The 24,141-nt window shown below is 39.4% G+C and overlaps 1 protein-coding gene across 3 annotated transcripts in view; it reads left to right on the forward strand.

Moving 5' to 3' along the window:
* Positions 1–24,141, forward strand: part of HSD17B12 (hydroxysteroid 17-beta dehydrogenase 12) — a 167,881-nt gene that overhangs the window by 24,103 nt on the left and 119,637 nt on the right. For 2 of the 3 annotated variants that reach the window (XM_019948011.3, XM_019948013.3), the window contains one exon: positions 596–706. The exons of the other annotated variant lie outside the window; for it this stretch is intronic. In XM_019948011.3, the coding sequence (XP_019803570.1) occupies positions 661–706 (46 nt within the window). In that variant the 5' untranslated portion in view covers positions 596–660. The remainder of the gene's footprint in view (positions 1–595; positions 707–24,141) is intronic. 3 annotated transcript variants of the gene reach the window in all.

Consider the following 24,141-nt stretch of genomic DNA (forward strand, 5'->3'; position numbering starts at 1 on the left):
AAATACGGATACACAGGATATGAAAACTGACTGCAAATGGAGTGACTGATTAAAACGAAGCAAAAAAACCCAACACACCAAATCATGTCTGGTAAATAATGTCAAAAAGTTTGAATGGGGCTTCCCTGGTGGTGCAGTGGTTGAGAGTCCGCCTGCTGATGCAGGGGACATGGGTTCGTGCACCGGTCCGGGAAGATCCCACATGCCGTGGAGCAGCTAGGCCCGTGAGCCATGGCCGCTGGAGCCTGTGCTCCACAACGGGAGAGGCCACAACAGTGAGAGGCCCGCGTATTGCAAAAAAAAAAAAAAAAAGTTTGAATGATGCTTTATAGTTTCCCAGGCAGTTGCAATTCAATCTTCTTCTTGGATTATTAGCCCCATTTTACAGGTGAGGGGACCATGATTTAATCAAAGTTTAAGGCTTATTCATTCAACAGACATTTATTTTTCATTTACGATTATACGTAGATTTCTGGGTTAGAAATGGAAGAACAGCCCTCCCTTGTAGGAGCTAACAATCTAGTGGGGGCAATTAAACAAATAAATAAGAAATTATAATATAGTATGTTCAGTACTGTGCTCTATTTATGCAAAGGATGCAGTGGAAGAGCAGGAGAAGCCCCTGACTGATGAGGACATCGGGAGTCCTCCAGGTGAAGAATGTCGGGGAAGGGCACTCCAGGAAGAGGAGACAGCAGGAGCAAAGGTGCGAAAGTGCTCATGTTCTAATCAGGGAATAAATTTAGGACACTGAAGATACCTGAAAACTCAGGTGTTCAAAATTTATTACTGGTATTACATCATCTTGACCTCATTTTTTTCTTCTAGCTCAGCCTGAAGAAGGGTTGGGCTAAAAAGAACTCCTGGTACAGTGATAAAGCATCCAAGTAACAATTTCAAGGAGAAAGTTAAAACTAGATTTAGCTATTTGGCAAACACTAACTTACAATATTGATGTGCTTACTAGAAATCATTTTATTTATTAAAGCAGATCCCTAAAGGTCTCTGTTCCCCTTGCTTGTTCCTACTTTCACACCTTTGCTCCTGCTGTCTCCACAGGACTTTAATTCATTGCTGTTTTCCCAGGGCCTAGAACAGTTCCTGACACATATTAGGTGCTCGGTAAATATTTGGTGAATGAAGAAATGAGTCCTAGGTTATTATCCTAAAAGTCACTGTGAATGTTTAAAAGTATTAAAATGTGTTTTTTTCAAACTTGAAAAATTCAGACATTTTTATTATTCACAGTGGCCTTCCCACCCCTCCACCCAGTGTTTCACTTACCTGTTGTATATAACAAGCTATCCTAAAACTCAATGGTTTAAGAAAGCAACCAAATATATTATTGCTAGTGATTTGTGGATCAGGAATTTGGGCAGGGCTCAGTGGATACAACTTTATTTCACATGGTAATCGCTGAGGTAGCTCCACTGGGGCTAGAACGTTCAAGACGGCCTCACCTCCATATCTGTGGCCTTGGAACTCTTTGAGGGGAGCCTCAGTTCTTCTCCATGTGGCCTTTCTAGGTGGTCTCTCATCATTCACTACACTGGGTTGAGCTTTACATAGCAATGAGATTGTTCCAAGGAGGTAAAAACAGAAGTTGTAAGGTATCCTAAAGCCTTGACCTGGAAATCATACAGTGTCACTTCTGCCACATTCTGTTTGTCAGAACAAGTCACAGGACCCTCCCAGAATCAAGTGGGAGGGAAAGGGTTCCACCTTTTGATGGAAGAGTGTCAGATTCCCATAGCAAAGTGGCATAAGATGGGAGATACTGTTGCAGCCATCTTTGGAAATGATCTACTACAGTCAGCCCTCTAAGCATAACAATTCACATCTCTTCCACATGCAGAATACACTTACCCCTCTTCCAGAAGTTTTGGAGAAGTTTTATCCCATTACTTCAACCTGAAGTTGAGGACCTTATCATTTAAATAAAGAACAGATGCACATGAAGTTTCTCAGGCACCTCTGCTCTGGTACAGCTTCTTATGATCTAGAGGTCTATGAACTAAGAAGACAAGTTGCCTACCCCGCTCACCTGACCCACCCACACCCAACATATACTGGTGAGACAGGGACAGGAAAATTGCAGTAGGTATTCCCATTCAAAAAAAGGAAGAATGAGAAGTACATAGCTATCACTGGTCCATAGCAATTTTGAAATCCAGCTGGGCACTATGTTGCCAGTTTTCTTATTCCACATATTGAAAATGTTCCTTGATTTGTGCCCATTTCTGCTCCTTGGGAGTTGTTCCCTAGTACATTGTTTTCTGAGACTGTCAGCTCTACCCTTTGGGCTTCTGGCTTTCTCCTCTGCTGCTTTTCTTTTCCATAAGAGATGAGTTATATTTGCAGCTGAGTAGCTTTTTCAACATGCTTCCTATCTATATGAAGTTGGGACCCCCCCCGACACATTTTTTTCATTTTGAACTGTTTCTTTCTCTTTTAGTCCAAGATGGTAGTGCTTTTAGCACTACAATTTTCTTAGAAACTTTGAGGGTTTTCTGTGAATTTTATTGGGGGTTGATTTTATGTCCCCAAAGCTACATCCATTATTTTTTCCAAGACAGACTTGTCTTTGGTTTGCATCTATAAGACAAGGTCCTTACGATTCTTACAAGTCCCTTTGTATAGGTGAGAAGAGTCTACTAGATAATGCCTTAAATATTTCCAGGATCTCAACAAAAGATTTTAGGGACAAACCCTTGATTTGATATTTACCCTGACACCATTTCTTAATTTGAGAATCTTTTGCCAATCCTGTGCCCTCTATATCTTCTTGAAAATTCTGCTTGAAAGTTAAACAGTTTAGTTTATTTCTATCTGGAAATAATTTGGTATTTGAATTTGTATTCTTTGCTTTTGTAGATGATTGATTTGTACAGTAGGTTTTTTAGGGGATACAGTGATGTGTAAGACAGACATAGAGATTATTATCCATCTTTCCCTCCTTGAATATAGTCAACTAGCTCCATAAATAATAGAATCACACATAGTGATAAGTGCTCTGATGGAATAAAGGAAGGATAAAGAGGATTGAAAGTAACTGGTATGTGAGTGGTGAAGTGGTGGGGATAATTTAGGTAGGATGGTCAGGGAGGCCTCTCTGAAGACATGATATTGAGTGGAGACCTTAGTGATGAGAAGGAGCCAATCTTGTGAAGGTCTACAGTAAGAGTGTTCCAGACAGAGGGAAAAGCAAGTAAGAAGACCCACAGGTGGGACTGGGCTTGGTGTGTTTGAGAAAAGGCAAGGCCTTTGGCTGAGCTGTGTGACTAGGTGTGGAGTGTAAGGGGGAAAATGGTAGTAGAAGAGGTAGGTATAGATGAGGCCATGAAAGATCCCATAGGACATGGAAAGGACTTTGGATTTTATTCATTCTGAATATTGGGAAGTCATGGAGGAATTCAAGAGGGGTAGTGATGTGATTTGATGCCATTCACTTTTGTAAAGGTGACTGTGACCGCCGTGTGGTGAATAGACTGGAGTGGCCAAGGGTGGAAGCTGGATGGGCACTAAGGAGCCTTGCAGTCATCTAGGAGAGATGTGCATGGTGGCCCCTTGAACTAGGGTATGGTGCTTTAGGGCATGAGAAATGCTTGTACAGGGTATATATGTGAGAGATAGAGTGGACAGGTCTTGTGGGTGGATTGGGTATAGGATGTGGGAAGGAAGAATCAGGGCTGACTTCTAGGCTTTTGGCTTGAGTAGCTGATGGGTGGTCCCATGGGGAGTCTGCAAGATGATCAAGCTTGAAGTGATACCTACTATGAAAATAAGATTGATGATAATAAAAACTCCTAAAAATGAAATTTTTTTATCTTAATGGCTTTTTAAACGTGCTTTTTTTTTTTTTTTTTTTTTTACACGGTATTCGGGCCTGTCACTGCTGTGGCCTCTCCCGTTGCGGAGCACAGGCTCCGGACGCGCAGGCTTAGCAGCCATGGCTCACGGGCCCAGCCGCTCCGCGGCACGTGGGATCCTCCCGGACCGGGGCACGAACCCGTGTCCCCTGCATCGGCAGGCGGACTCTCAACCACTGCGCCACCAGGGAAGCCCTAAACGTGCTTTTTTATTCATTAGGAAACTTTGCCACTGTTTAGATTGAGACGCAGTGAAGCATATGGATGTGTATTGGAGGATATATATATTTTTAATGTGCAGCCATTTACTGTGAAATTGGTAGTACAACCAAATACCTTCCAGAGTTAGGCAGTGTTTTTTGTACTATGTTGTAAAAACTTCATGCGCCCCTGAAAAAAAAAATGTCGATTTGTTTTTTTCCCCCTATTTATTCCAACTGGGCGTGGTCATAAAGGGTCATGTGTCATTTGTTACTCATATGCTATTGTTATGGAGAGTTCATTTGTTTTTACTATTAAAAATGGTGGCATGATAGTAATCAAAATGTTCTGGGAGAGCCTTCTAGAGGGGCGTAACTCTTAGCATTGAAACCAGCATTTAGCTGAGGCCAGACTCCTAACTACATAAAGCAGAATTGAGGAAGGTGAATGGCTTTGATGGATTAAAGTGCTGCTTGTGAAGGACAGTAACTTCACTTTTCCATGTGAGCTAACAGCTTTTTTATTGTGGAGTTTAGATGCAAAATGAGATAATAGGTTTTTCAGCCTATCTCCAGAGTCATTTGGAGATGGTGTTTTGACTAGATCTGCCATTCAAGTCAGCAAGCCTTAGAAATAATTCATGATTTTATTTTCAAATTGTGATTTTAGGCTATTATCACGAGATGGTTATGATGCCACTCTATTTTACTATAATTGGACTGGGAGGAAATAATCTTTTATATAAGGTGAGTTAATGGTTTATTGCTGTTACCACTTATTTTACCTTTTTTAGTAAATGAAAATCATTTAAACTTAATTTAAATTCAAATGGATATTTTATAGAGAGCATGACTGATTGAAAACCACAAAAAATAAGTCCTCTTGGTAACAAAACGTTCAGTTTTTCCTTCTTTTTGAAACCTTGAGTCAAAATGTGCTAGTGAGTGAGAGTGTTTGTATTCCAGTGGTGTAGCTGAACCAGACAGGTCTGCAGCGCAAGGGATTATTTTTAGACACTGGGATGCCATTTTTATCCTGCGAAAATATTCATCAGTGTCTTGCTGACAGGCCATCAGTTTTATAAATGTGTCACACAGACCAGATTTTATTCTTTGTCTCATTTTCCCTCCAACTCTTTTCCTTTCCCTTTGATTTGTTCCTATAACTGTTTGGAGGAGGAGAATTGTTTTTTTTATTTCAATTCATGTATCAGATACTTCAATTCACAGATTTTCAGCATCACACAGTTCATTCATCTCTCTGCAGCTGCTCACGCATCTCTGCTTATTATCTATTACGGGAAAACTGTTATAGATTACTGAACTGTAGGCAAGGAAAAGAGGAACGTGTGCATTGGAGGCTCTCTCTTCATGGGCCCATTCAGTTTTTGGCTGCCTTCTCCAGATATGTTATTTTATGTATGTATTTGTATGCAGTGTGTGTGTGTGTGTTTACTTACTTGTCTCACCCAACTAGGGACTGGCATTATTTTGCATGAGCGATAGCTGCGTAAGGGCCTAGGGGTTACTATATGTGGCAGAAAGCCTATTGGTTTGTGTTGAAAATAAGTCCATCATTATCTCTAAACACATACAACACCAATCATTTGTTAGGAGGCCCTTCTTTTATTCTGGATGGTTGAGTGGCAGATACAGCCACAACAGGAGAATCCCTGCAATCAAGAGAAAGCAAGGGGCAGCTCATAAATAGAGTACATTCTTTTTTTTTTTAAAACAAAGTATACTCACGTCTCATTTTTATAAAAGTTTAGATTTCCAAAGTGGGCGTGGTATTCACTTGCCCATCTCTCTAATAAATGTTTACTGAGTAGATACTTCAGGTCCTAACACATTAATTGCTCTGGTAGATACCAAGTCTCGGAAAACAGGCTTCCTGACTTGTAGAGTTTATAGTTATTTTAAAGAGAGAAGATATATGTGGATATTTCACAGACATGGTTGTATAGTTTACTGGGGAAGAGTGTAGGCACAGGAGCCGGAAATTTGGGTTTTCAACTTGTGCTTGTCATCTCCTAGTTCTGTTACCTTGGGCAAATTATTTAGCTTCTCCGAGCCTCAGTTTCTTCATCTACAAAATTGGTATGTACCTTGAAGCTACTGACTGTAAACGTTAAAAAAGATGGTGCTTGGGCTTCCCTGGTGGCGCAGTGGTTGAGAGTCCGCCTGCTGAGGCAGGGGACATGGGTTCGTGCCCCGGACCGGGAAGATCCCACATGCCACGGAGCGGCTAGGCCCATGAGCCATGGCCGCTGAGCCTGCACGTCCGGAGCTTGTGCCCCTCAACTGGAGAGGCCACAACAGTGAGAGGCCCGCGTACCGCAAAAAAAAAAAAAAAAAAAAAGAAAAGGTGGTGCTTATTTAGCAATATGCTAAGGATATAGACCATCATGCCTAGAACCTAGTGAGCACATAATAAATGCTAGTTAATTTATAATAACAGTAATAGCAATAACAGGGATAATAACGAATATTTGATGAGTATTCTATAGTGCTCTAACAGTCAGGATTGTATTCAGCTATAAATAACAGAATACCTGACTCTGGTGGCTTAAATAGATAGGTATTTATTTATCTAATAAGAGGTCTAGGGCAGGCCAGATTGAATATTCATCATTCAGTAATGTTTATTGAAAATCTATATGCCAGCTCCTATTCTAGGCACAGGGATTCACCAATAAGTAAAATATAACAGTCCCTACCCTCCTAAAGCTTTTATTCTAACTAGGGAGAGAGGCAAAATAAAATAAAAATGTAAGTTATTGGTGTACTAGGAGGTGGACTTCAGAAAAAGCTTCATAAAGGAAGGCCCATTTAATTAGGTCATAAGAGAACAGTAGAGTTTTAGTAAATGAAGGCTAAGAGAAAATACACAATAAATGTAAGGAAGGATGGAGGGCCATCCCCAAAATGGACTTTCTGTGTTAGTCATCAAGTAGTCAGGAACCATGAATGTAAGATTTTTGTAAGTTTTCTAAATTAAAAAAATGTTCTGTGTTAATGTTATTATTCTTGCTTTATATAACAATTAGCAATCAGATACTTCAAACACCAATAATGATACTAGTATATAGTGCTTTTATGTCAAACATTGTTCTAAACAGTAATAATAATGAAACATAATGGCTGACACGTATAATTAGCCCATATAATGCTAATTATGTGCCAGGAACTGTTGTAAGGATTTGATATCCATATTCATATCCTAGTCTCTGAGTTAAGTACTATTGCTATTGCCATTTTATAGACAGGTGCATTGAGGTAGTTGAGTAGCTTGGATCAGGGTTGTTTGTCTTCGAGAACAAGGAAAGCGGCAGCCAGAGAGATAGCATCTCATTCTCTAGTCCAGAGGATCAAGTAGGTGAGAGTAATGCTAATGGAATGTAAGTAGGTTGCATCCCTAAATCCTGAGCAAAGGAAGGAAGGAGAAATCAAGGGCCTGAGTTGGGCCTGAGATGGCTCATACAAACACTCCTATCCCTGACCTCTACCACTCGGCTTACCAGTAGATGTGATTTGGTCCAGAACTGTTATGCTTCACAGATAGTCTTCCCACAAGTAAGCCTCAAGCATATACTTTCCTCATCAGGTACCATTAGAATCCTTTGCTCATAGAGAGAGTATCTTTTTTGTTTGTTTTTCTCTGGGTTATCTCTTGAATTAAATGAAAAAGGACTTTTGCAGCTTCAGTGTTGGCCTTCTAAAGGACTGAGTTTCCAAGATTAAGCACATTTAGGTAGTATCTGAATAGCTCTTATAGAACAAATGTTATGACATGGTCTGTCTATTAAAATTTCCATCTGGTTTCTTGTATACATTCTGTCCCAAATTAGAAGCTGCCAATCCATCAGCATACAGGTGTGGTCCACTATTAAGGAAACCTGGTGTAAGAGAATATAAATTTACAAAAATAGCTAAAGTAGGACGGGATGTTTACATTCCAAAAAGACCCTTAAGGCTTCTATTAAGTTAATTGGGGAGTTTGCTTTACATAATAATTCAAAGAACAGATTTTATTTATACAGTATATAAATATGAGACCACAGTTATTACCTAAATGGTAAACTTACATTGCATGGGGGACTCGGTCATGATACAATGTCATGTTTATTCTCAGTGAAGGTGACAATTGTGTAGTCAGGTAGCACATGCAGAGAAGACCGTAGCCTATTTAAAGGCCAAGAGGGAACAAATTCAATGTAAAATATTGCAGCAGTCCTCACTATTTCCTTAATTATTCTTATGTTATATGTTATCAGCTGGCTCACTAAAAGTGGCTCTGTTGTCTTTATTTATTTTTTTTATTTTGGCTCTGTTGTCTTTAAATGAAAGCTGAGTAGATGGCTCCAGGGAAGATCCAGTTTAGAGACAACTTTGTGGGAACTTTGAGTCTGTTTGAATCTTTAGCTTGCTAGAAAAGTAACTCATGATTATAAGGCACTTTGTTGCTATAAATTGCCCACATAGAGTAAACCATCATCTCTTAATGCTGAATTTTACAACTGCCTTTCTCCAAGTACTTGGTATTACGGTAAAACAGTAGAAAACCCACAAAATTCCCCTCTCAATACCCTCTTATCCTTTTTGGCCTTTGATCAGTCCTGTTTCTCTTTTGTTTTCCCCACTATACCTCTGGGTCTCAGGTCAGGAGAGATGGATTGAAGCAGTGAGAGTACAGTGGGCATGGCTGTCCACTTCTCCAGGAGTGGTAGAATAGGTTCAACTCTTCATTTTGTTTCATTTCTAGAACAGACCATCTCACTGAGGCAATAACCACATAGGGACTTCCATAGTGTAATTCAGTTTAAGTTAGCACTTACAGAATATAATTTTATTTGAATTTTAAACTTTAAAAAAACATTATGTAAGAAATACATTTAATTATTATAGAAAAAGTAGAAAATGTAAGTAAAGCTAAGTAAAAGTAAAGGTAAGTAAAAGTAAAGCTACGTAAAGCTAAGAAAATGTAAGTAAAAGCTAAGTAAAAAGAAGAAAATAAAAATTACAGTCCTCTACCTAGAGGTAACTACCATCAACTTCTTGGTCTATGTATGACCTTTTAGACTTTTTCCAACGTACACACAAACATACACATACATGTGTATGTGTAAATCTTTTTTTATATGAAAGATAGCAATCGTACTTGTCATTCCTACTATTGCATCTGGGAATTGGCTTGTTTATAAGCTAGGTTTTTCATAAGCTTCTTTTGGCTCATCATTAGATAACGGTCATTAGAAATTCCAACTAAGGATCTTTAGGAGAAATAAATGTCGTTAAAACAAATATAGTCAATTTTGTTCCTCATGGTTTTTCTCCAATTTGTCTTCACTTAGCAATATATCATGGACACCTTTCACTGCCAATAGCTGTTCTTTGGTGCTATAATTTTTGATGGCTGCATTGTGTTTCTATTGTATTGACATACTATCATATATAATATAGGTATTATATATAGTATATGTAGTATACATGTGTATGGATATACTATGTATTACTATATGTACCATAATTATATACTGTATATCTACTATATCCATATACAGTATATATATTCTTAATTATATATTCTGTGTAATTTATTTAGTGGTCCCTTATTGTTGAATGGTTTCGATTTTGCTATTGCAAACAATGCTGTGGCACACCAGCATCTTAAAGGTCATGTTCATTCTGAAAAACTAAAAAGGAAAGGCAATAGAGCGTTAAGTTAGTAAGGGCCAGCAGATGGCATGGAAAGGCATGACATTTAAAGAATTGCTTCAGATGCCCTTGTTTCTTAAGGATCAATGACCAATTAAGAAAAACTGTACAATTAAGGGCTACTGTACATCTACTAGAATCTAGTAGAACACTAAAATTTATGAGTTGAGCAGTGAGGCATCCTAATCTTGTGAGGAATTGAAGATGTTTTCAAAACATTAAATAGATGGTATTAATCTTTCCAGCATACCTGTAAGGTAGGTGAATAGGTCAGTAAACAACATAACTTTAACATCAGGCATCAGAGACCTTACTGTTTCTCTTTTTCAGCTCTAGTTCAGACTGTGAGACTTTGTTAAATAATTTACATTCAAAAGAGTTGTGGAACTTTTACTAGAGCCCAGTGAGTTGCCACAGTTCCTTTGTGGAATAAAAAGACGTATAAGTAAATAAATGAGACTGCTGAAAAGTACATAAGATTGCATTTTAGATCAGCCTTCTGTTAGAATTAATGTTTGAAGGAGGTAGCTTCTTGAAGAGAGGAGAGTATGTGTCCTTTGGGTCCATAATGCTCCCAGACAGCTGTGCTTGCTACCTAACCACTGCATCTGAGCGAGGACTTATCCATGAACTTGAATAAAGCAGGCTTCAAGCAACAAGCAGAAAATCATTTCACTGATCTTTACCACCTCCAGAACACCAATGGTTCACAGGTGAAATAAATTTATAAAACAAGCCTCAAGTTTTCTACCTTTCTTGTTAACTTTTTTTGGAAGAAAAGTTGAAAACAGTTAAAAGAGTTTTTGATTCAGTTACTCATGTTCATTCTTTCTTGACTTTCTAAAGATGAGCTAGCTGTAGGTCTATTTTATTATCATAAATCATAGGTCTGACTTGACATGTACTGTTTCTAACACTTGTGGATGTGTGTTTGTTTCAATAATTAAAGGTGAGAAAGAAGTCATGACCATGACTTTGTATTCATCATAGCCATGGAACCATAGGGTCTTGGCTATTCATTTAATATGTGACTACACTTAAAAAGATGCTGAAATTGAGGCTCAGAAATGTTAATTAGTGGTCAAGGTTCACTGAGCTAGCAGAACCAGGGCTAGAACCAAGGTTTCCTGACTGCTAGTCAACTCACCCCTTTTTAATATATCAATAGAATATGATCTCTGTAACTGAGAAACATGGTGTTGGGTTATATGAAGCTCCTTTAAAAAGATTAGGTTGAAAATGTATCTCACTGAGTGTTCATTTTGAAAAGTGTGATAGTCGTTAAGTTGCTTAGCATAATTTCATTGGCAGTCTTGGGTTTTCTTAAAAAGTACAGAGGATTCAGCTAGATGTTGTCTGATAGGAGAGAACTGTGCTTCCGTGCTTCCATGGTTTTGGCTTTTCAGGGATAAGAAAAAAAAAAAACTATTGGAGAGAATAGATTAGATTCTTCATTTCCTTCCTCAAATTTGTTGTTGATACTAGCCAATCTTCAAGATATATATCATAAATTGTTTATTGGGGAAGCTGTTTTGAAGTTCTTTTTTATTTTATTTTTTATTGAAGTATAGTTGCTGGACAATGTTTTGAAGTTCTTGACCAGGCCTGAGTCAGAATGAATTCGATTTCTTCTAGGTGTAAAGTACCTACGGATGTGGTGAGGCTTCTTTGGCCGAAGCATGAACGTTTAGGCTAGGGAAGTATTTGATCCTTGAAAAAGAAATTATTTACTAGGAAACTCTGGCTTAAAATATGACTTTATTGCAATGTTACTGTGATAAACCTAGTTGAAAGCAAAATAGCTTTTTAGTTGGGAGGGACTTATTTGTCAAAGTGGCTAAAATCCGGCGTCTCTTTGTTGGAGGAATTTACCCACTTCTTATCTGAAGAATATTGTTAAGAGCTTAAACTGGATGAGTTTGGTTGAAATAAACCAAATAATCTACACTAGACCCTCCATATCTATATCTATATCTATATCTATATCTATATCTATATATATCTACTTTGGTGTGTATAAATTCAGACCATTCAAAAGAAGTTAATTATTGGAATTCCCAAGTAGATCTCATTATAACTCTTCCACTTTTATCAGGCCTGAATTATATATTTCAAGGACACTCATGTAATAGACACTGTTGTCCTACTAGTGTGTTTTCGTACTGTTTATTAGCTAAGGAAATGTTTGATTTAGTTATCACTCTTCCAGTTAAATGCATATAATCATAAGATATGTCAAGAACTAATTATTTCTTGCTTTGAGCTAAAGGACTGTTCCAGTTTGGACTTGAAGTAACTTCAAGCCTGTAGGCATTTACGAGATGTAAATTCCTTACATAGGCTTAGAGGGAATGTTATGGTTTATGTTGAATATAAAACAATTACATAGACAGGACAATTGTCATTTGAATGTTACTCCACATGAAGAAGAAAATGGAGCCAGGATTACATAACATATCAGAGATAAGAATCTTGTAACTATGCCATCAACTCATTCTTTTTCTTTGCCTTATTTCTTTGGCCGCACTGTGCGGCCTGTGGGATGTTAGTTCCCTGACCAGGGATTGAACCCGGGCTGGCCACAGTGAAAGCGCAGAGTCCTAACCATTGGACTGCCAGGGAATTCCCTTCCTTGCCTTATTTCATGATCTAATTTTTTAAAAATTTATTTATTTATATTTTTGGCAGTGTTGGGTCTTCGTTGCTGCGTGTTGGCTTTCTCTAGTTGCCATGAGCGGGGGCTACTCTTCCTTGTAGTGCGTGGGCTCCTTATTGCGGTGGCTTCTCTTGTTGCAGAGCACGGGCTCTAGGCGCGTGGGCTTCAGTAGTTGTGGCTCGCAGGCTCTGGAGCACAGGCGCAGTAGTTGTGGCACACGGGCTTAGTTGCTCCATGGCATGTGGGATCTTCCCAGACCAGCGCTCAAACCCATGTCCCCTGCATTGGCAGGCGGATTCTTAACCACTGCACCACCAGGGGAGTCCCTCATGATCTAATTAACCATTAGGATTAGAACTAGATAAAAAGAGAACTTCAGTTCTGTTTCTTTGCTTCCAGTTATTTTGAACTTGTGAACAGTATTTAGCTTCGAATAACAGGTTAGTCAGGCTTTGACATCCTAGAGGCTAGGATGTGATTAAATCAGCTGGACTTAATGATTGTTGTTGTCTGTAAAGTTTAGAGGTTCAGATTACTGGAAGGTAACGGGGGTAGAGAGTAAAGAGAAACGTCCTTCTCAGTATTGAGCACAACATGGGGCCCATTCCCTGGCATGTTATATTTGGGAAACACCAGACAAATTGGCTGGGGTTAAGAGGCTGGTAAAGGAATAATGAAAAATAAAGTTGGATTGTGCATCATCAGATTAATGAGCAAGGAACTCTTTGGAGTATTTATGTATGCACCATGCATCCTTGCTAAATGTGACTGTTTTAGGCACTTTCAAGTTTATAAGTCAGTGTTCTATTGCGTAGTGGGTTCATGTTCTGGGGATCAGATTTAGGATGATGTGACCATTGGCAAGTCACTTAACCTTTCTGAGATGGTTACTTTATTTATAAAATTAGATATTGGGAATTCCCTGGCACTTCAGTGCTTGGGACTTGGTGCTTTCACTGCTGGGGCCCGGGTTCATTCTCTGATTGGGGAGCTAAGATCCCGCAAGCTGCATGGTGTGGCCCCCAAAATAAAAATTAGGTACTATAATAAGATCTTATTATCTATAACCCTCGCATAGTTGCTGGGGTAGCTACTAATTGAGTGTTGGGACAATTAAATTATCTGTAAAGTGCTTGCTACTGTGTTTGGCACAGAGTAGGTCCTCCATAAATTTAGATACATGTAAAAGGGCTGTTCTACCCATGGGAGCAATCCAAATGTAGGTTCCTCTGCATTCTGTTTTGTAAATTGAATGATGTGTTAATGGAAGTCTTACTTCCTGAATTCAGGGGACCATAGGGCAAGAGAAACAGCAATTTCTTTTCTTTTCTTGGTCTAGCCCTTGGTGAAAAGCTAATCTTTACTAACTTTTTTCAAAAGAGACTTTTAAAAATTGAGGCAAAATTCTCATAACAGAAAATTAACCATTAACCATTTTAAAGTACACAGTTCGATGGAATTTAGGACATTCACAGTGTTGTGCAACCATTACTTCTATCTAGTGCCAACACATTTTTCTCACCCTAAAAGGAAACACCATACCAAGTAAGCAGTCACTCTTTATCCCTCTTTCCCCAGCTCCTGGCAACCACTAATCTTTCTTCTCTGTGGATTTACTATGCTGGATGTTTCATGTAAATGGGATCATACAGTGTGTGATCTTTTGTATCTGGCTTCTTTCACTTAGAGTGTTTATACCTAAGGTTCATCCACATTGTAACATGTGCCAGTACTTCATTCCTTTTTATGGCTGAGTAATGTTGCATTGTATGGGTATGCCACATTTTGTATATCCATTCATCAGCTGATGGACATTTGGGTTGTTTCAACTTTTGGGCTATTAATGTACAAGTTTTTGTTTGAATGCGGTTTTCAATTCTTTTGAGTATATACCTAGGAATGGAATTAATGGGTCACATGGTAACTCTGCGTTTATCTTTTTGAGGAGCCACTAAATGGTTTTTCCCCAGTGGCTGTACCATCTTGCTTTCCTACCAGCAATGTACAAGGACTCCACTTTCTTTCTTTTTTTTTTTAATTGCATAATTTCACTATCACGCAGAGAAAATTACTGCTAGATCTTTTTCTTTCTTTCCTTCTTTCCTTCTTTCTTTCTTTCTTTCTTTCTTTCGTCTGTGTTGGGTGTTTGTTGCTGCGCGCGGGCTTTCTCTAGCTGTGGAGAGCGGGGGCTACTCTTCATTGTGGTGTGCAGGCTTCTCATTGTGGTGGCTTCTGTTTTTGCAGAGCACGGGCTCTAGGCATGCGGGCTTCAGTACTTGTGGATTTCAGGCTCAGTAGTTGTGGCTCTCAGGCTCTAGAGTGCAGGCTCAGTAGTTGTGACACATGGGCTTAGTTGCTCCGCGACATGTGGGATCTTCCCTGACCAGGAATCGAACCTGTGTCCCCTGCATTGTCAGGCGGATTCTTAATCACTGCACCACCAGGGAAGTCCCCAAGGACTCACCTTTCTGTACGTCCTGACCAACACTTGCTGTTTTCCATTTTCTTTTTAAAAAAAATTATGGCCAAACTAGTTTGTCATTGTAGTTTTAACTTGTGTTTTCCTAATGATGTTGAACATTTTTTCATGTGCTTGTTAGCCACTTGTATATCTTTTTTGGATAAATATCTATGCAGGTCTTGACCATTTTAATATTGGTTTGTCTTTTTGTTGTTGAGTTGTAGGAATTCTTTATATATTTTGGGTATTGGTCCCTTATTAGATATATGATTTGCAAATACTTTTTCCCATTCTTTGGTTTGTCTTTTCACTCTCTTGATATTGTCCTTTGATGTACAAACAAATGTAGTTTTTTGGTTTTTTTTTTTGCAGTATGCGGGCCCCTCACTGTTGTGGCCTCCCCTGCCGCGGAGCACAGGCTCCGGACACGCAGGCCCAGCGGCCATGGCCCATGGGCCCAGCCGCTCCGCAGCACGTGGGATCCTCCTGGACCGGGGCGCAAACCTGCGTCCCCTGCCTCGGCAGGCGGACTCTCAACCACTGCGCCACCAGGGAAGCCCACAAATTTAGTTTTGATGAGGTCCAACCTACCTATTTTTTTCTTTCGTTGCGTATACTTTTGATGTACTTTTAGTAGCTTCTTAATTTTCCTTTCTGTACCCCTTCCACTTTCTAATATTCCTCACCTATTGCTAATATTTGTTGAGAATTTATAATATGGTAAGTTCCATGCTAAGTACATTGTATACATTATGCTGTTTAATTCTCAAACAATCCAGTATGGTGAGTACTATTATTAACATTATTTTATTGAGTCTTTACAGTACCTCTATGGGACAGATGGTGTTGTCTTCACTTTATAGATAAAGAAACTGAGACAGTAGAGGTTAAGCTCCTGATAGTTGGCAGAGTTTGCATTTGAACCTGGACTTGGAACCTTGCTGGTCTGATTTTACCACCCATGTTCTTAACCACTTCACATGCTCCCTTTGTACTTAAATGGCAAAAGCCTAAATAAAGGCTTTCCTCTGTGGGGTCTTACTAGGCCTGTGATCCAGAAGTAGTAACCTCTTTGTTCCCAGTCAGAATTCCTGCTCTCAGGAGGCCCCTTGTGTGTTACCCTCACATTTTGGGTATTCCCAAAGGAAGCCACAAAGCAGTTTGAATCCACTAAATCACGCAGAGGCAGAAGGATTAATAACCTTTTAATTCTTGCGCAAGGGTTTGCATTTTAAAGAGGATGTGGCATTCACTGAAATGAATCATTATCTGCCAAGGTTTTCAGTTAACCAAGTAAAGTGAAAGAATCAGGCAGAAGATATTTTTGGGTTTTGGTGCTGCCAGAATGTTATTACTCGGCCTTGCCTGGAAGTGGGCCCAGGGGATTAGCTGCCTTAAGTGGATCCTACTTTCTGCAGTTTCTTCCTTTTCTCTGTTCTGAACCTCTGGGTGCTTTCAATGTTGTCTTGTTCTGTTTTGCTTTTGTTTGTTAGTTTTTGAAGTGGCAGATTATAACTGTCTGCCCCATTTGGTTGGGTCAAGGGAAAAGGAGGGAAGGTTAAGAGAGAGAGAGAGCTGTTCAGTAGGGAACCCAAGAGGACATAGTGGGAGAGGGGCCTATGCAGTTCTGGGACAGCATGTTTGTAAACTGACCCTTTTCTTTCCATAGTAGTATACTGTACTTGAGAAGAGGTGTGTACTTCCCCAAACCGTGAAGTTGTGGGAAATGCCCACAGTATCAAGGTTGATGCATAATCTGATGGTTTTTCCTATAAAAATTCTTTAATAAAATATGATGAGAACAAGTTGTAGTTGTCTTTATTTTGCATCACTTTCACTGCTTCTCTTTAATAAAAATGCAGGAAGTTGCTGCCGTTTTATTAACTTGCAGGCTGCATGCCTCTCTTCTTTGTTCTTTGTTAAATATGAGCTGGCATGTGTTAGACTACTTTAGCATTTGCTGTTAGGACTTCAGTGGTTTCTAAATTCAGCCTGGCTAAGCCTGTTCCCTGTTTGCCTGAATCAATTGGGACTGCTATTTTTAGCAACAAAAGGGGATTGAAATAGCAATTTTCTTTCCCTGTAATAGATCCCCAAGAGGAATACTGATGCAAGCTCTCTGTCATTTTCTATTCTCGCCACCCAGCAAAAGCACTCAGAGGAACGGCAGCTGTCGTGGTTTGCGGCAGTATTAATCTTTAATCAATCGAGTGTTTTCAGCATTCAGGTGTTGGGGGAGGGGTGGGGAGGGGTGGGGAGGGAAGGGTCAGGAGAAGGAACCTGCTTGGAATAACTTAAGCTGTCATGCATGGGCTCTGCAGTCAGAATTTGGTGGGTAGTGGCAGAGAATAGAGAGAAGAGCTAAAAATAGCATGTGTGCTTCCAGTGTTCCTCTAGTCTATTTTTGATGTTTGATTTTGATAAGGTTGATTGGGTTCTTACTAAAAATATCTGTTCCTAGCAAGTTGAGGACAAAAAGAGTAGAATATTTTTAACCTACACAAACAGAAGCATTTTTGTTGACTTTATAAAATCTGGAAGCTGAGCCCTGGTCAGTTGCCAGTATTTTATATAATCTGTAACAAGCTAGACACTTCTGGATGCCAAGTTGGGATATTCTTTATAGTTGTCAGTTTCCATCTTCTCAAAGGCTTGCAAATTTGGTTTCTGGTGTTATATTTATATATGAAAACATAAGCCTTTTTGAATCTCCTCTTTCCCCCCTCCCTTCTCTCCTTCCTCTACCTCAGTTCTGGCCCTGGCTGTCATAAATTATACTCTCACAACCCATAGGGTTGTGGGTAATACCTGAGGCCACTGGGTTATGCATGGGCAATACCTGTAGCTTTTTTCTGTGTATTGTTGAAAACTACCTTAAGTTATACACTTGCTCCATGGCAAAGTGGAATCTGAGAACACCGAGTGTTAATTGAAGAAGCCAATCTTAATGACAAGAACAGAGAACTGTCCTTTGAAAATGTGTATCTGTAGATTCATCATAAACTAAGTTAAACTTCTGAAATTTCTTAAATTTTATTTTCGATCACTGATTCTTGATGTTGAGAGGGGCTGAAGAGTAGGTGGGGTTGTGTACAGTAGGTGATTGGGTGTTATTTCTAAAAAAGTGGGTAAAGCAGTGGGGAGTGTCACAAGAGGCTAGTTTTCCATTCATAATCTCCTTTTATTCATTCACTCATCTCACAAAACCTCATTCATCATCTGCTTTTTGCCAGGCACCGTGCTAGCACTTAGACTGTGGTGACCCAGACCCTTATGGAAACCTATATGATGAATGTCATGCAGGGGAGGTACAGAGTACCATGGGGCCAGTGAGCTATGAGAGCCTGCTAGTCTAGAGGTCAAGGAAAGCTTAAGGGAGAGATGTTCAAGTGAAGATGTCAAGGATGGGAGAGAGAAAGTGGGGGATGTGAAATTGGGAGTAGAGGGAACAACATTTGTGAAAAGAGAGCATGTTACCTCGTAGGAACTGGAAGAAATTCAGCATGACTAGGGCAGTGGGTGGTAGGGGGAAAGTGATGAGAGGTGAGGTCAGCTCATGGAAGACCTTGTAAAGAATAAGGGCAGTGGGAAATGACTGACAGATTTTTGGCAGGGAAGTGATGTCACATCTGCCCAATGGAGTGATCACTTTGGCTGCAGTGTGGAGAACGAGTTGGAGAGGAATAAGAAAGGGAGCAAGGGGCTTCCCTGGTGTTGCAGTGGTTAAGAATCCGCCTGCCAATGCAGGGGACACAGGTTTAAGCCCTGCTCGGGGAAGATCCCACATGCCACGGAGCCACTAAGCCCATGTGCCACAACTACTGAGCCTGCGCTCTAGAGCCTGCGAGCCACAACTACTGAGCCCGAGTGCCACAACTACTGAAGCCTGCGTGCCTAGAGCCCATGCTCTGCAGCAAGAGAAGCCACCCAATGAGAAGCCCGCGCGCCGCAATGAAGAGTAGCGCCCAGCTTGCCGCAACTAGAGAAAAACCCGTGCACAGCAACAAAGACCCAATGCAGCAAAAATAAAAATAAATAAATAAATTAAAAAAAAAAAGGGAGCAGGTAAAGTAGTTAGAAGGCTGTTGCAGTAGTTCTTGTGGGAGATGAATGCTGGTAGCCCCAGGTGGTGGCAATGGGGAGACGTGACTAGATTTGTGTTCCAGGTTTTATATAATTAGCAATAGGGAAATATTGTTGCTTCTTGACAGAAGAATGAGATCGTAAAAATGGTGTTTGAGAAAGATAATTCTTAGCTGTGTATTGCATGAATCAAGCGGGAAGGAACTGAAAGGGTCATTGCACAAGTCCTTGTGTGTTGGGATGATAGCTTAGACTAGGGTGAGAGCTGTTGTGAGAAATAACTGGATAATATCAATGAAGTACCGTGAGCAAATAGTCTTATAATGATGTGAATAGTGTCGATGAAAATAATAAACAATCAGTAATGAGACTAGAAAAAGAGTTCTATTTGAACTGAACTGAGAACTATAGCTGGGGAAACAGCCTTCAGATAACTCTTGAGAAACTGCTCCTGAGAAGCCTGGTTTTCAGTATGGTTTTATATCTTGTCGGAAGAGAGAACATTAAACAACTCAGGGATACATTAAAGGTTTCCAAAAAAACGACCAGCATGTACACGGTGAGTCAGTATGGCCTTGGCGAAGGGAGTCTTATCATCAAAGGAGTACCAGCATTGGCGTCCCAGGAAGGGAGACAGTTAATCTTTATTTTTAACGTGGACGTTCTTTACTTCTCATCAATGCGCCCTTTTCTTTAATAATTAAAGCAGATGTACAGTGTGTGTTTGATAGGCCACAAACAGGCTGTTTCAGTTAAAATAAAATTCAAGTTAACTCATATATAAGCCAGAATGGCTTCCCTATACCTCAAGATGTGAAAATTTATTTTATCAATATTAAATATTTTGTTTTAACAATTTACTGACAGCTTACTCTTGCTTTTCTGGCCCTGTAATAGTCACTTTAACAATATAGAAGTTTATTTATTTTTCACCCAGTTTAAAGAAGACCAGACAGACTTTTTGTGTATGTTGGTTTTTTTTTTTTTTTTGGCTACTCCTCGCAGCATGCAGGATCTTAGTTTCCCAAGGAGGGATCAAACCTGCGCCCCCTGCAGTGGAAGCTCGGAGTCCTAACCACTGGACTGCCAGGGAATTCCCACTTTTTGTGTATGTCTGATTCTCTGTGGTAAGCAGTTAATAAAAAAAGAACTGATTGGTTGAAAAAAAAACCTGGCATAGAAATTCCATGGAGTCATGAAAAACCTTGATTTCTACGAGTATGTTCCTTCATCTTAGCCCATGGCTTCTACCCTCAAGGTTACTTCCTGATTCAAGACTGCTGGAGCTACAGCCATCATTTTTTGAATTGGCTTAGACGATGGGCAGAAAGGGGCCTCTCCCTGCTGAGTCACTCCTTTAAGCAGCCTTTCTCAAAGTCCCTCACAACACTGCATCTTATTTTCAAGATTTAATCCCATGGCCACACCTAGCTGCTAGGGAGGTTGTGTTCCAGGCCACGATTGCTGCAAAGAAGGAAGGGAAGGATGGGTACTGAGGAAGACAGCAGGCTCTGGCCCGTGTGTGTGCAGAACATGAGAAGGATGGGTCCCCAGGATGGTTTTTGCACATTGCATCATCTTTCGGTGTGGCTATGAGTGCTTAATTTTTTCATCTTAAGAAAATGCAAAAAACAAGCAGTATTTCTAATTTGGATGATTTGGAAGCTGGTGTTTGTTTCATTTGATTTTCATTGCAAGGTGGTAGGTATATCAGGGTGATAGTGCTTAGATCGTGTTTCTCAAAAGACCTACCAAGAAATGATCTTAGGTACTGCATTGATGAATATTTTAAAATGTTAGTGGTTTTTTTACATACATATTTTACACTAATCTATATTTATTGAAACCGGTAGTCTTTTACAATAATCAAGTAGTTAAGTAAATAGTAGTCCAGTAATTAAGATTTCTATTAAATTTAATTCTTTAAAAATCAGTTTTAAGAATGTATTAGGTGACCTTAGGAAACACTGACTTAAGCAGTGCTACACTGATTTTTGGAAAACTGGAATAGATGAAGAACCTGCTGGATCAGTTTACACCATCTTTCTGTTGCTGGTAGGAAAGGACTTCTGTTTTTGGAAAGGCAATACAAGCACACGGTTAAAAAATACCAACAGTAAGAAGAGTAAAAAATAGTAACCTCTTCCCTGTATTTCCCCAGTGCCCCAGAACAACTGCCAAAAGACTTTTGATTTAAGGTACCCTTTAATTAGCTTCAGTAGTTGTGGCTTGTGGGCTCTAGAGCGCAGGCTCAGTAGTTGTGACGCACGGGCTTAGTTGCTCCGCTGCATGTGGGATCTTCCCGGACCAGGGCTCAAACCCGTGTCCCCTGCATTGGCAGGCGGATTCTTAACCACTGCGCCACCAGGGAAGACCCAAGGATTTTTTTTCTATCCAACTGTGAGCTGCTGTCTCTGCTACTACTGTTGGAAGGTATGTAGCTTTAAAGCAAAGAATATATCTTTAAAAGCAAAGGCAGGATAATCCTTGTCCCCATCCTCCCTGTCTTAAATAAACAAATTTATTATTATTAATTTTTGGCATCAAGTAAAACTTTTATGAGTGAGTAAAGTTTGACAGATGACTTGGTTGTGTCTGTACATTATTTCAAAGATATTACCTATCATATGACTTAGAGAACTAAAGAATTTGTCATTTCCTTCGATGGGGAAATGATACTTGATCCCCCATTGCCTGGCCATTGTACGTGACTCTGATTATTATAGAACTGCAGTGGTGCTTACAGAGATGAATAAAGGAGGCTCTTGGTTTCCAATTTTATTTTTTGTTTCTTTGTGCCCATAAAAATAATTTTTATACTTTTCTGTTTTCTCAGGAAAAAAACATACTTGTGAGGCAGTATCTGACTTACGTGTAACTATACAGTTCTGCATTTGGTTTTGAGAATTATCAGAATATGGAAAAGTGATATTTTTATCTATCTAAAAAGATCAGAGGCTAAATTTTTAATATTTATACAATTTAAAAAATTTTAATATTTATACAATTTAAAGTCATATTATTTCTGTTTAATATTTGAAGTCTTAACCGTGAAATGGGTGATTTATGGAACACCTAATAACCACAGTGGGTCTTTATACATCATTGTATTCTCTGTAGTCATACACATAATAGTTTCTAAAAAGTGTTAGTTTGATTTAAATTTGATAGTTAATAGCAGATGATAGGAAAAAAATGTTCTTGTTGGGAGCATAAAGCTAAATCTTTTGAGAAGTGTGTTTAGTATTCTCAACTTAGTCTACTTTAAAATGTTTAAGAGGGACTTTGGGGGACTTCCAGTTTTAAAATAGCCAAGTAACAGTATTTCTAGCCTTTATCTCTTGGAAATCCTCTCTAATAATTAGGAGAATAAGGAACAGAAAGCACCATTTTGATGAAACTAGGGAACTTCTGAAATCCCTCATCCCCAGTCATAGCGAATGAAGTTGGAAGAGTGATAACTTACCTCACTGAGCCGACACCTGAGTGCTCATGGATGGTCCACATTGGGAAGCAAGCAAGTTTGCTCTGCACCCCAGAAAAGCACAGGAATTACAAGTATCAGGTACCTCAAAAGACAGGGATGGGGAAGGGCACTGAACCAGATGTGCTTGAGACTCCAGAAAATTGGGCACAGAAGAGGGCAGAGGTGAGATACGAGACTGAGAACAGGGCTTAGGTGAAAAGTCTACAGACTAATAGCTGCCCAACTACCCAGCAGCCAGAAGACTGGAATTTGGGAAATGCTTAAGAGATACTGAAGGGTCCTAGGGAAAATGCAGATACTGACTTGTGGATTCCCTAATCAAAAAGCTGGTTTGCCCATCGATTACCCTGTAGTGGGGGTCACAGCATAGTCATCCCACCCGTGTACACTAATTGCCATGTTATTGCCTCCAAGATGAGAGAGACCAAAACAATCAAAAGGAACTTAGAGGAAACAGAATAAAAGAGTAGAAGAAAGTGTAAATATGTCAACAAAGTCTAATTAATGTCCTCAGAGATAAGAGAAGATAGTGGATTTATAATAAGAGTAAACTGCTGCTTTAAAAAGAGAAAGAGCAATCAGAATACAGAAGAGCTCTTCAAAATTAAAAAATTGGCAACTTAAGTTTAAAAAGTCAGTAGAACATTTGGAAGATAAAAGGTGAAGAAATTTCCAGGAAAGTAAACAAGAAGAAAAGTAAGATTCATAGAGAAACTCTTACAGTCTGAACTCTGATTAATGGAAATTCTAGAGAAGAATGTGAAGAAATTATCAAAGAATTAATACATAAGAAAATTGCCAGAATTGAAGATCATGGATTTTCAGGCCCATCAGCACCAATGAATGGAAAAGCACCCAGCCCAAGCTCTGTTACCAGGACAGAGTCGTAAAGATTAAGTAACAATCCTAAAAGCCCCAGTGACCAAAAAGTTCATTTGCAAATTGTCTGAAATCAGAATGGTGAAACATTCTTTTTAAACAATACTGGTGCAGTGGAGAGTTGTTTTTAATTTTTTGTTAAAACTGATCTGTTTAGAATTCCATACCTAGTGTCGACTTAAAAACAAATGCACAACCTAAAAGTTGAAATTTATGTTTTATTCGGTGGACATACTGAGGACTTAAGCCCAGGAGACAGCCTCTCAAATAGCACTGAGGGAGGTAAGGGAGGAGCCAGGTTACATAGGAGTTTTCGCAACAAAACCAAGTAATCAAAAGATTATTGTTAATTAAAGAAAACCAGACTTCTCAAGTTAATGAATTTAGCACTTTTCCATATATGGGAAGATGCAAGAGACTGCATTTATTGAAGTCATTCCTTTGATATGCACCCTAAAAGGCCAGTATCCTGTTTCTCTCCATCCTGAACCCCCTCAGGGTGGACACGTGGGGGTGGCTATGGCTTGATGGCCTCAACATCTGTTCTTTACTGATATGGCAGGTGACATTCTTTGTCCACACTAGTTAAACTATTATGTGTGAAGTTAGAAATATAAAAATGTAAAAAAAATTTGCTTCAAACTGTCACATGAAGAGACGTGATAACCAAATTTAATATGATATTCTGGATGGCATCCTACAACAGAAGGACACTCAGTAACAAGACAGTCTGAAAAAATATGAACTTTAGTTAATAATAATGTATCATAATTGGTTCATTAATTGTG

Source organism: Tursiops truncatus, chromosome 8 (assembly GCF_011762595.2).
Source record: "Tursiops truncatus isolate mTurTru1 chromosome 8, mTurTru1.mat.Y, whole genome shotgun sequence".
In the NCBI taxonomy this organism is placed as follows: domain Eukaryota; kingdom Metazoa; phylum Chordata; class Mammalia; order Artiodactyla; family Delphinidae; genus Tursiops; species Tursiops truncatus.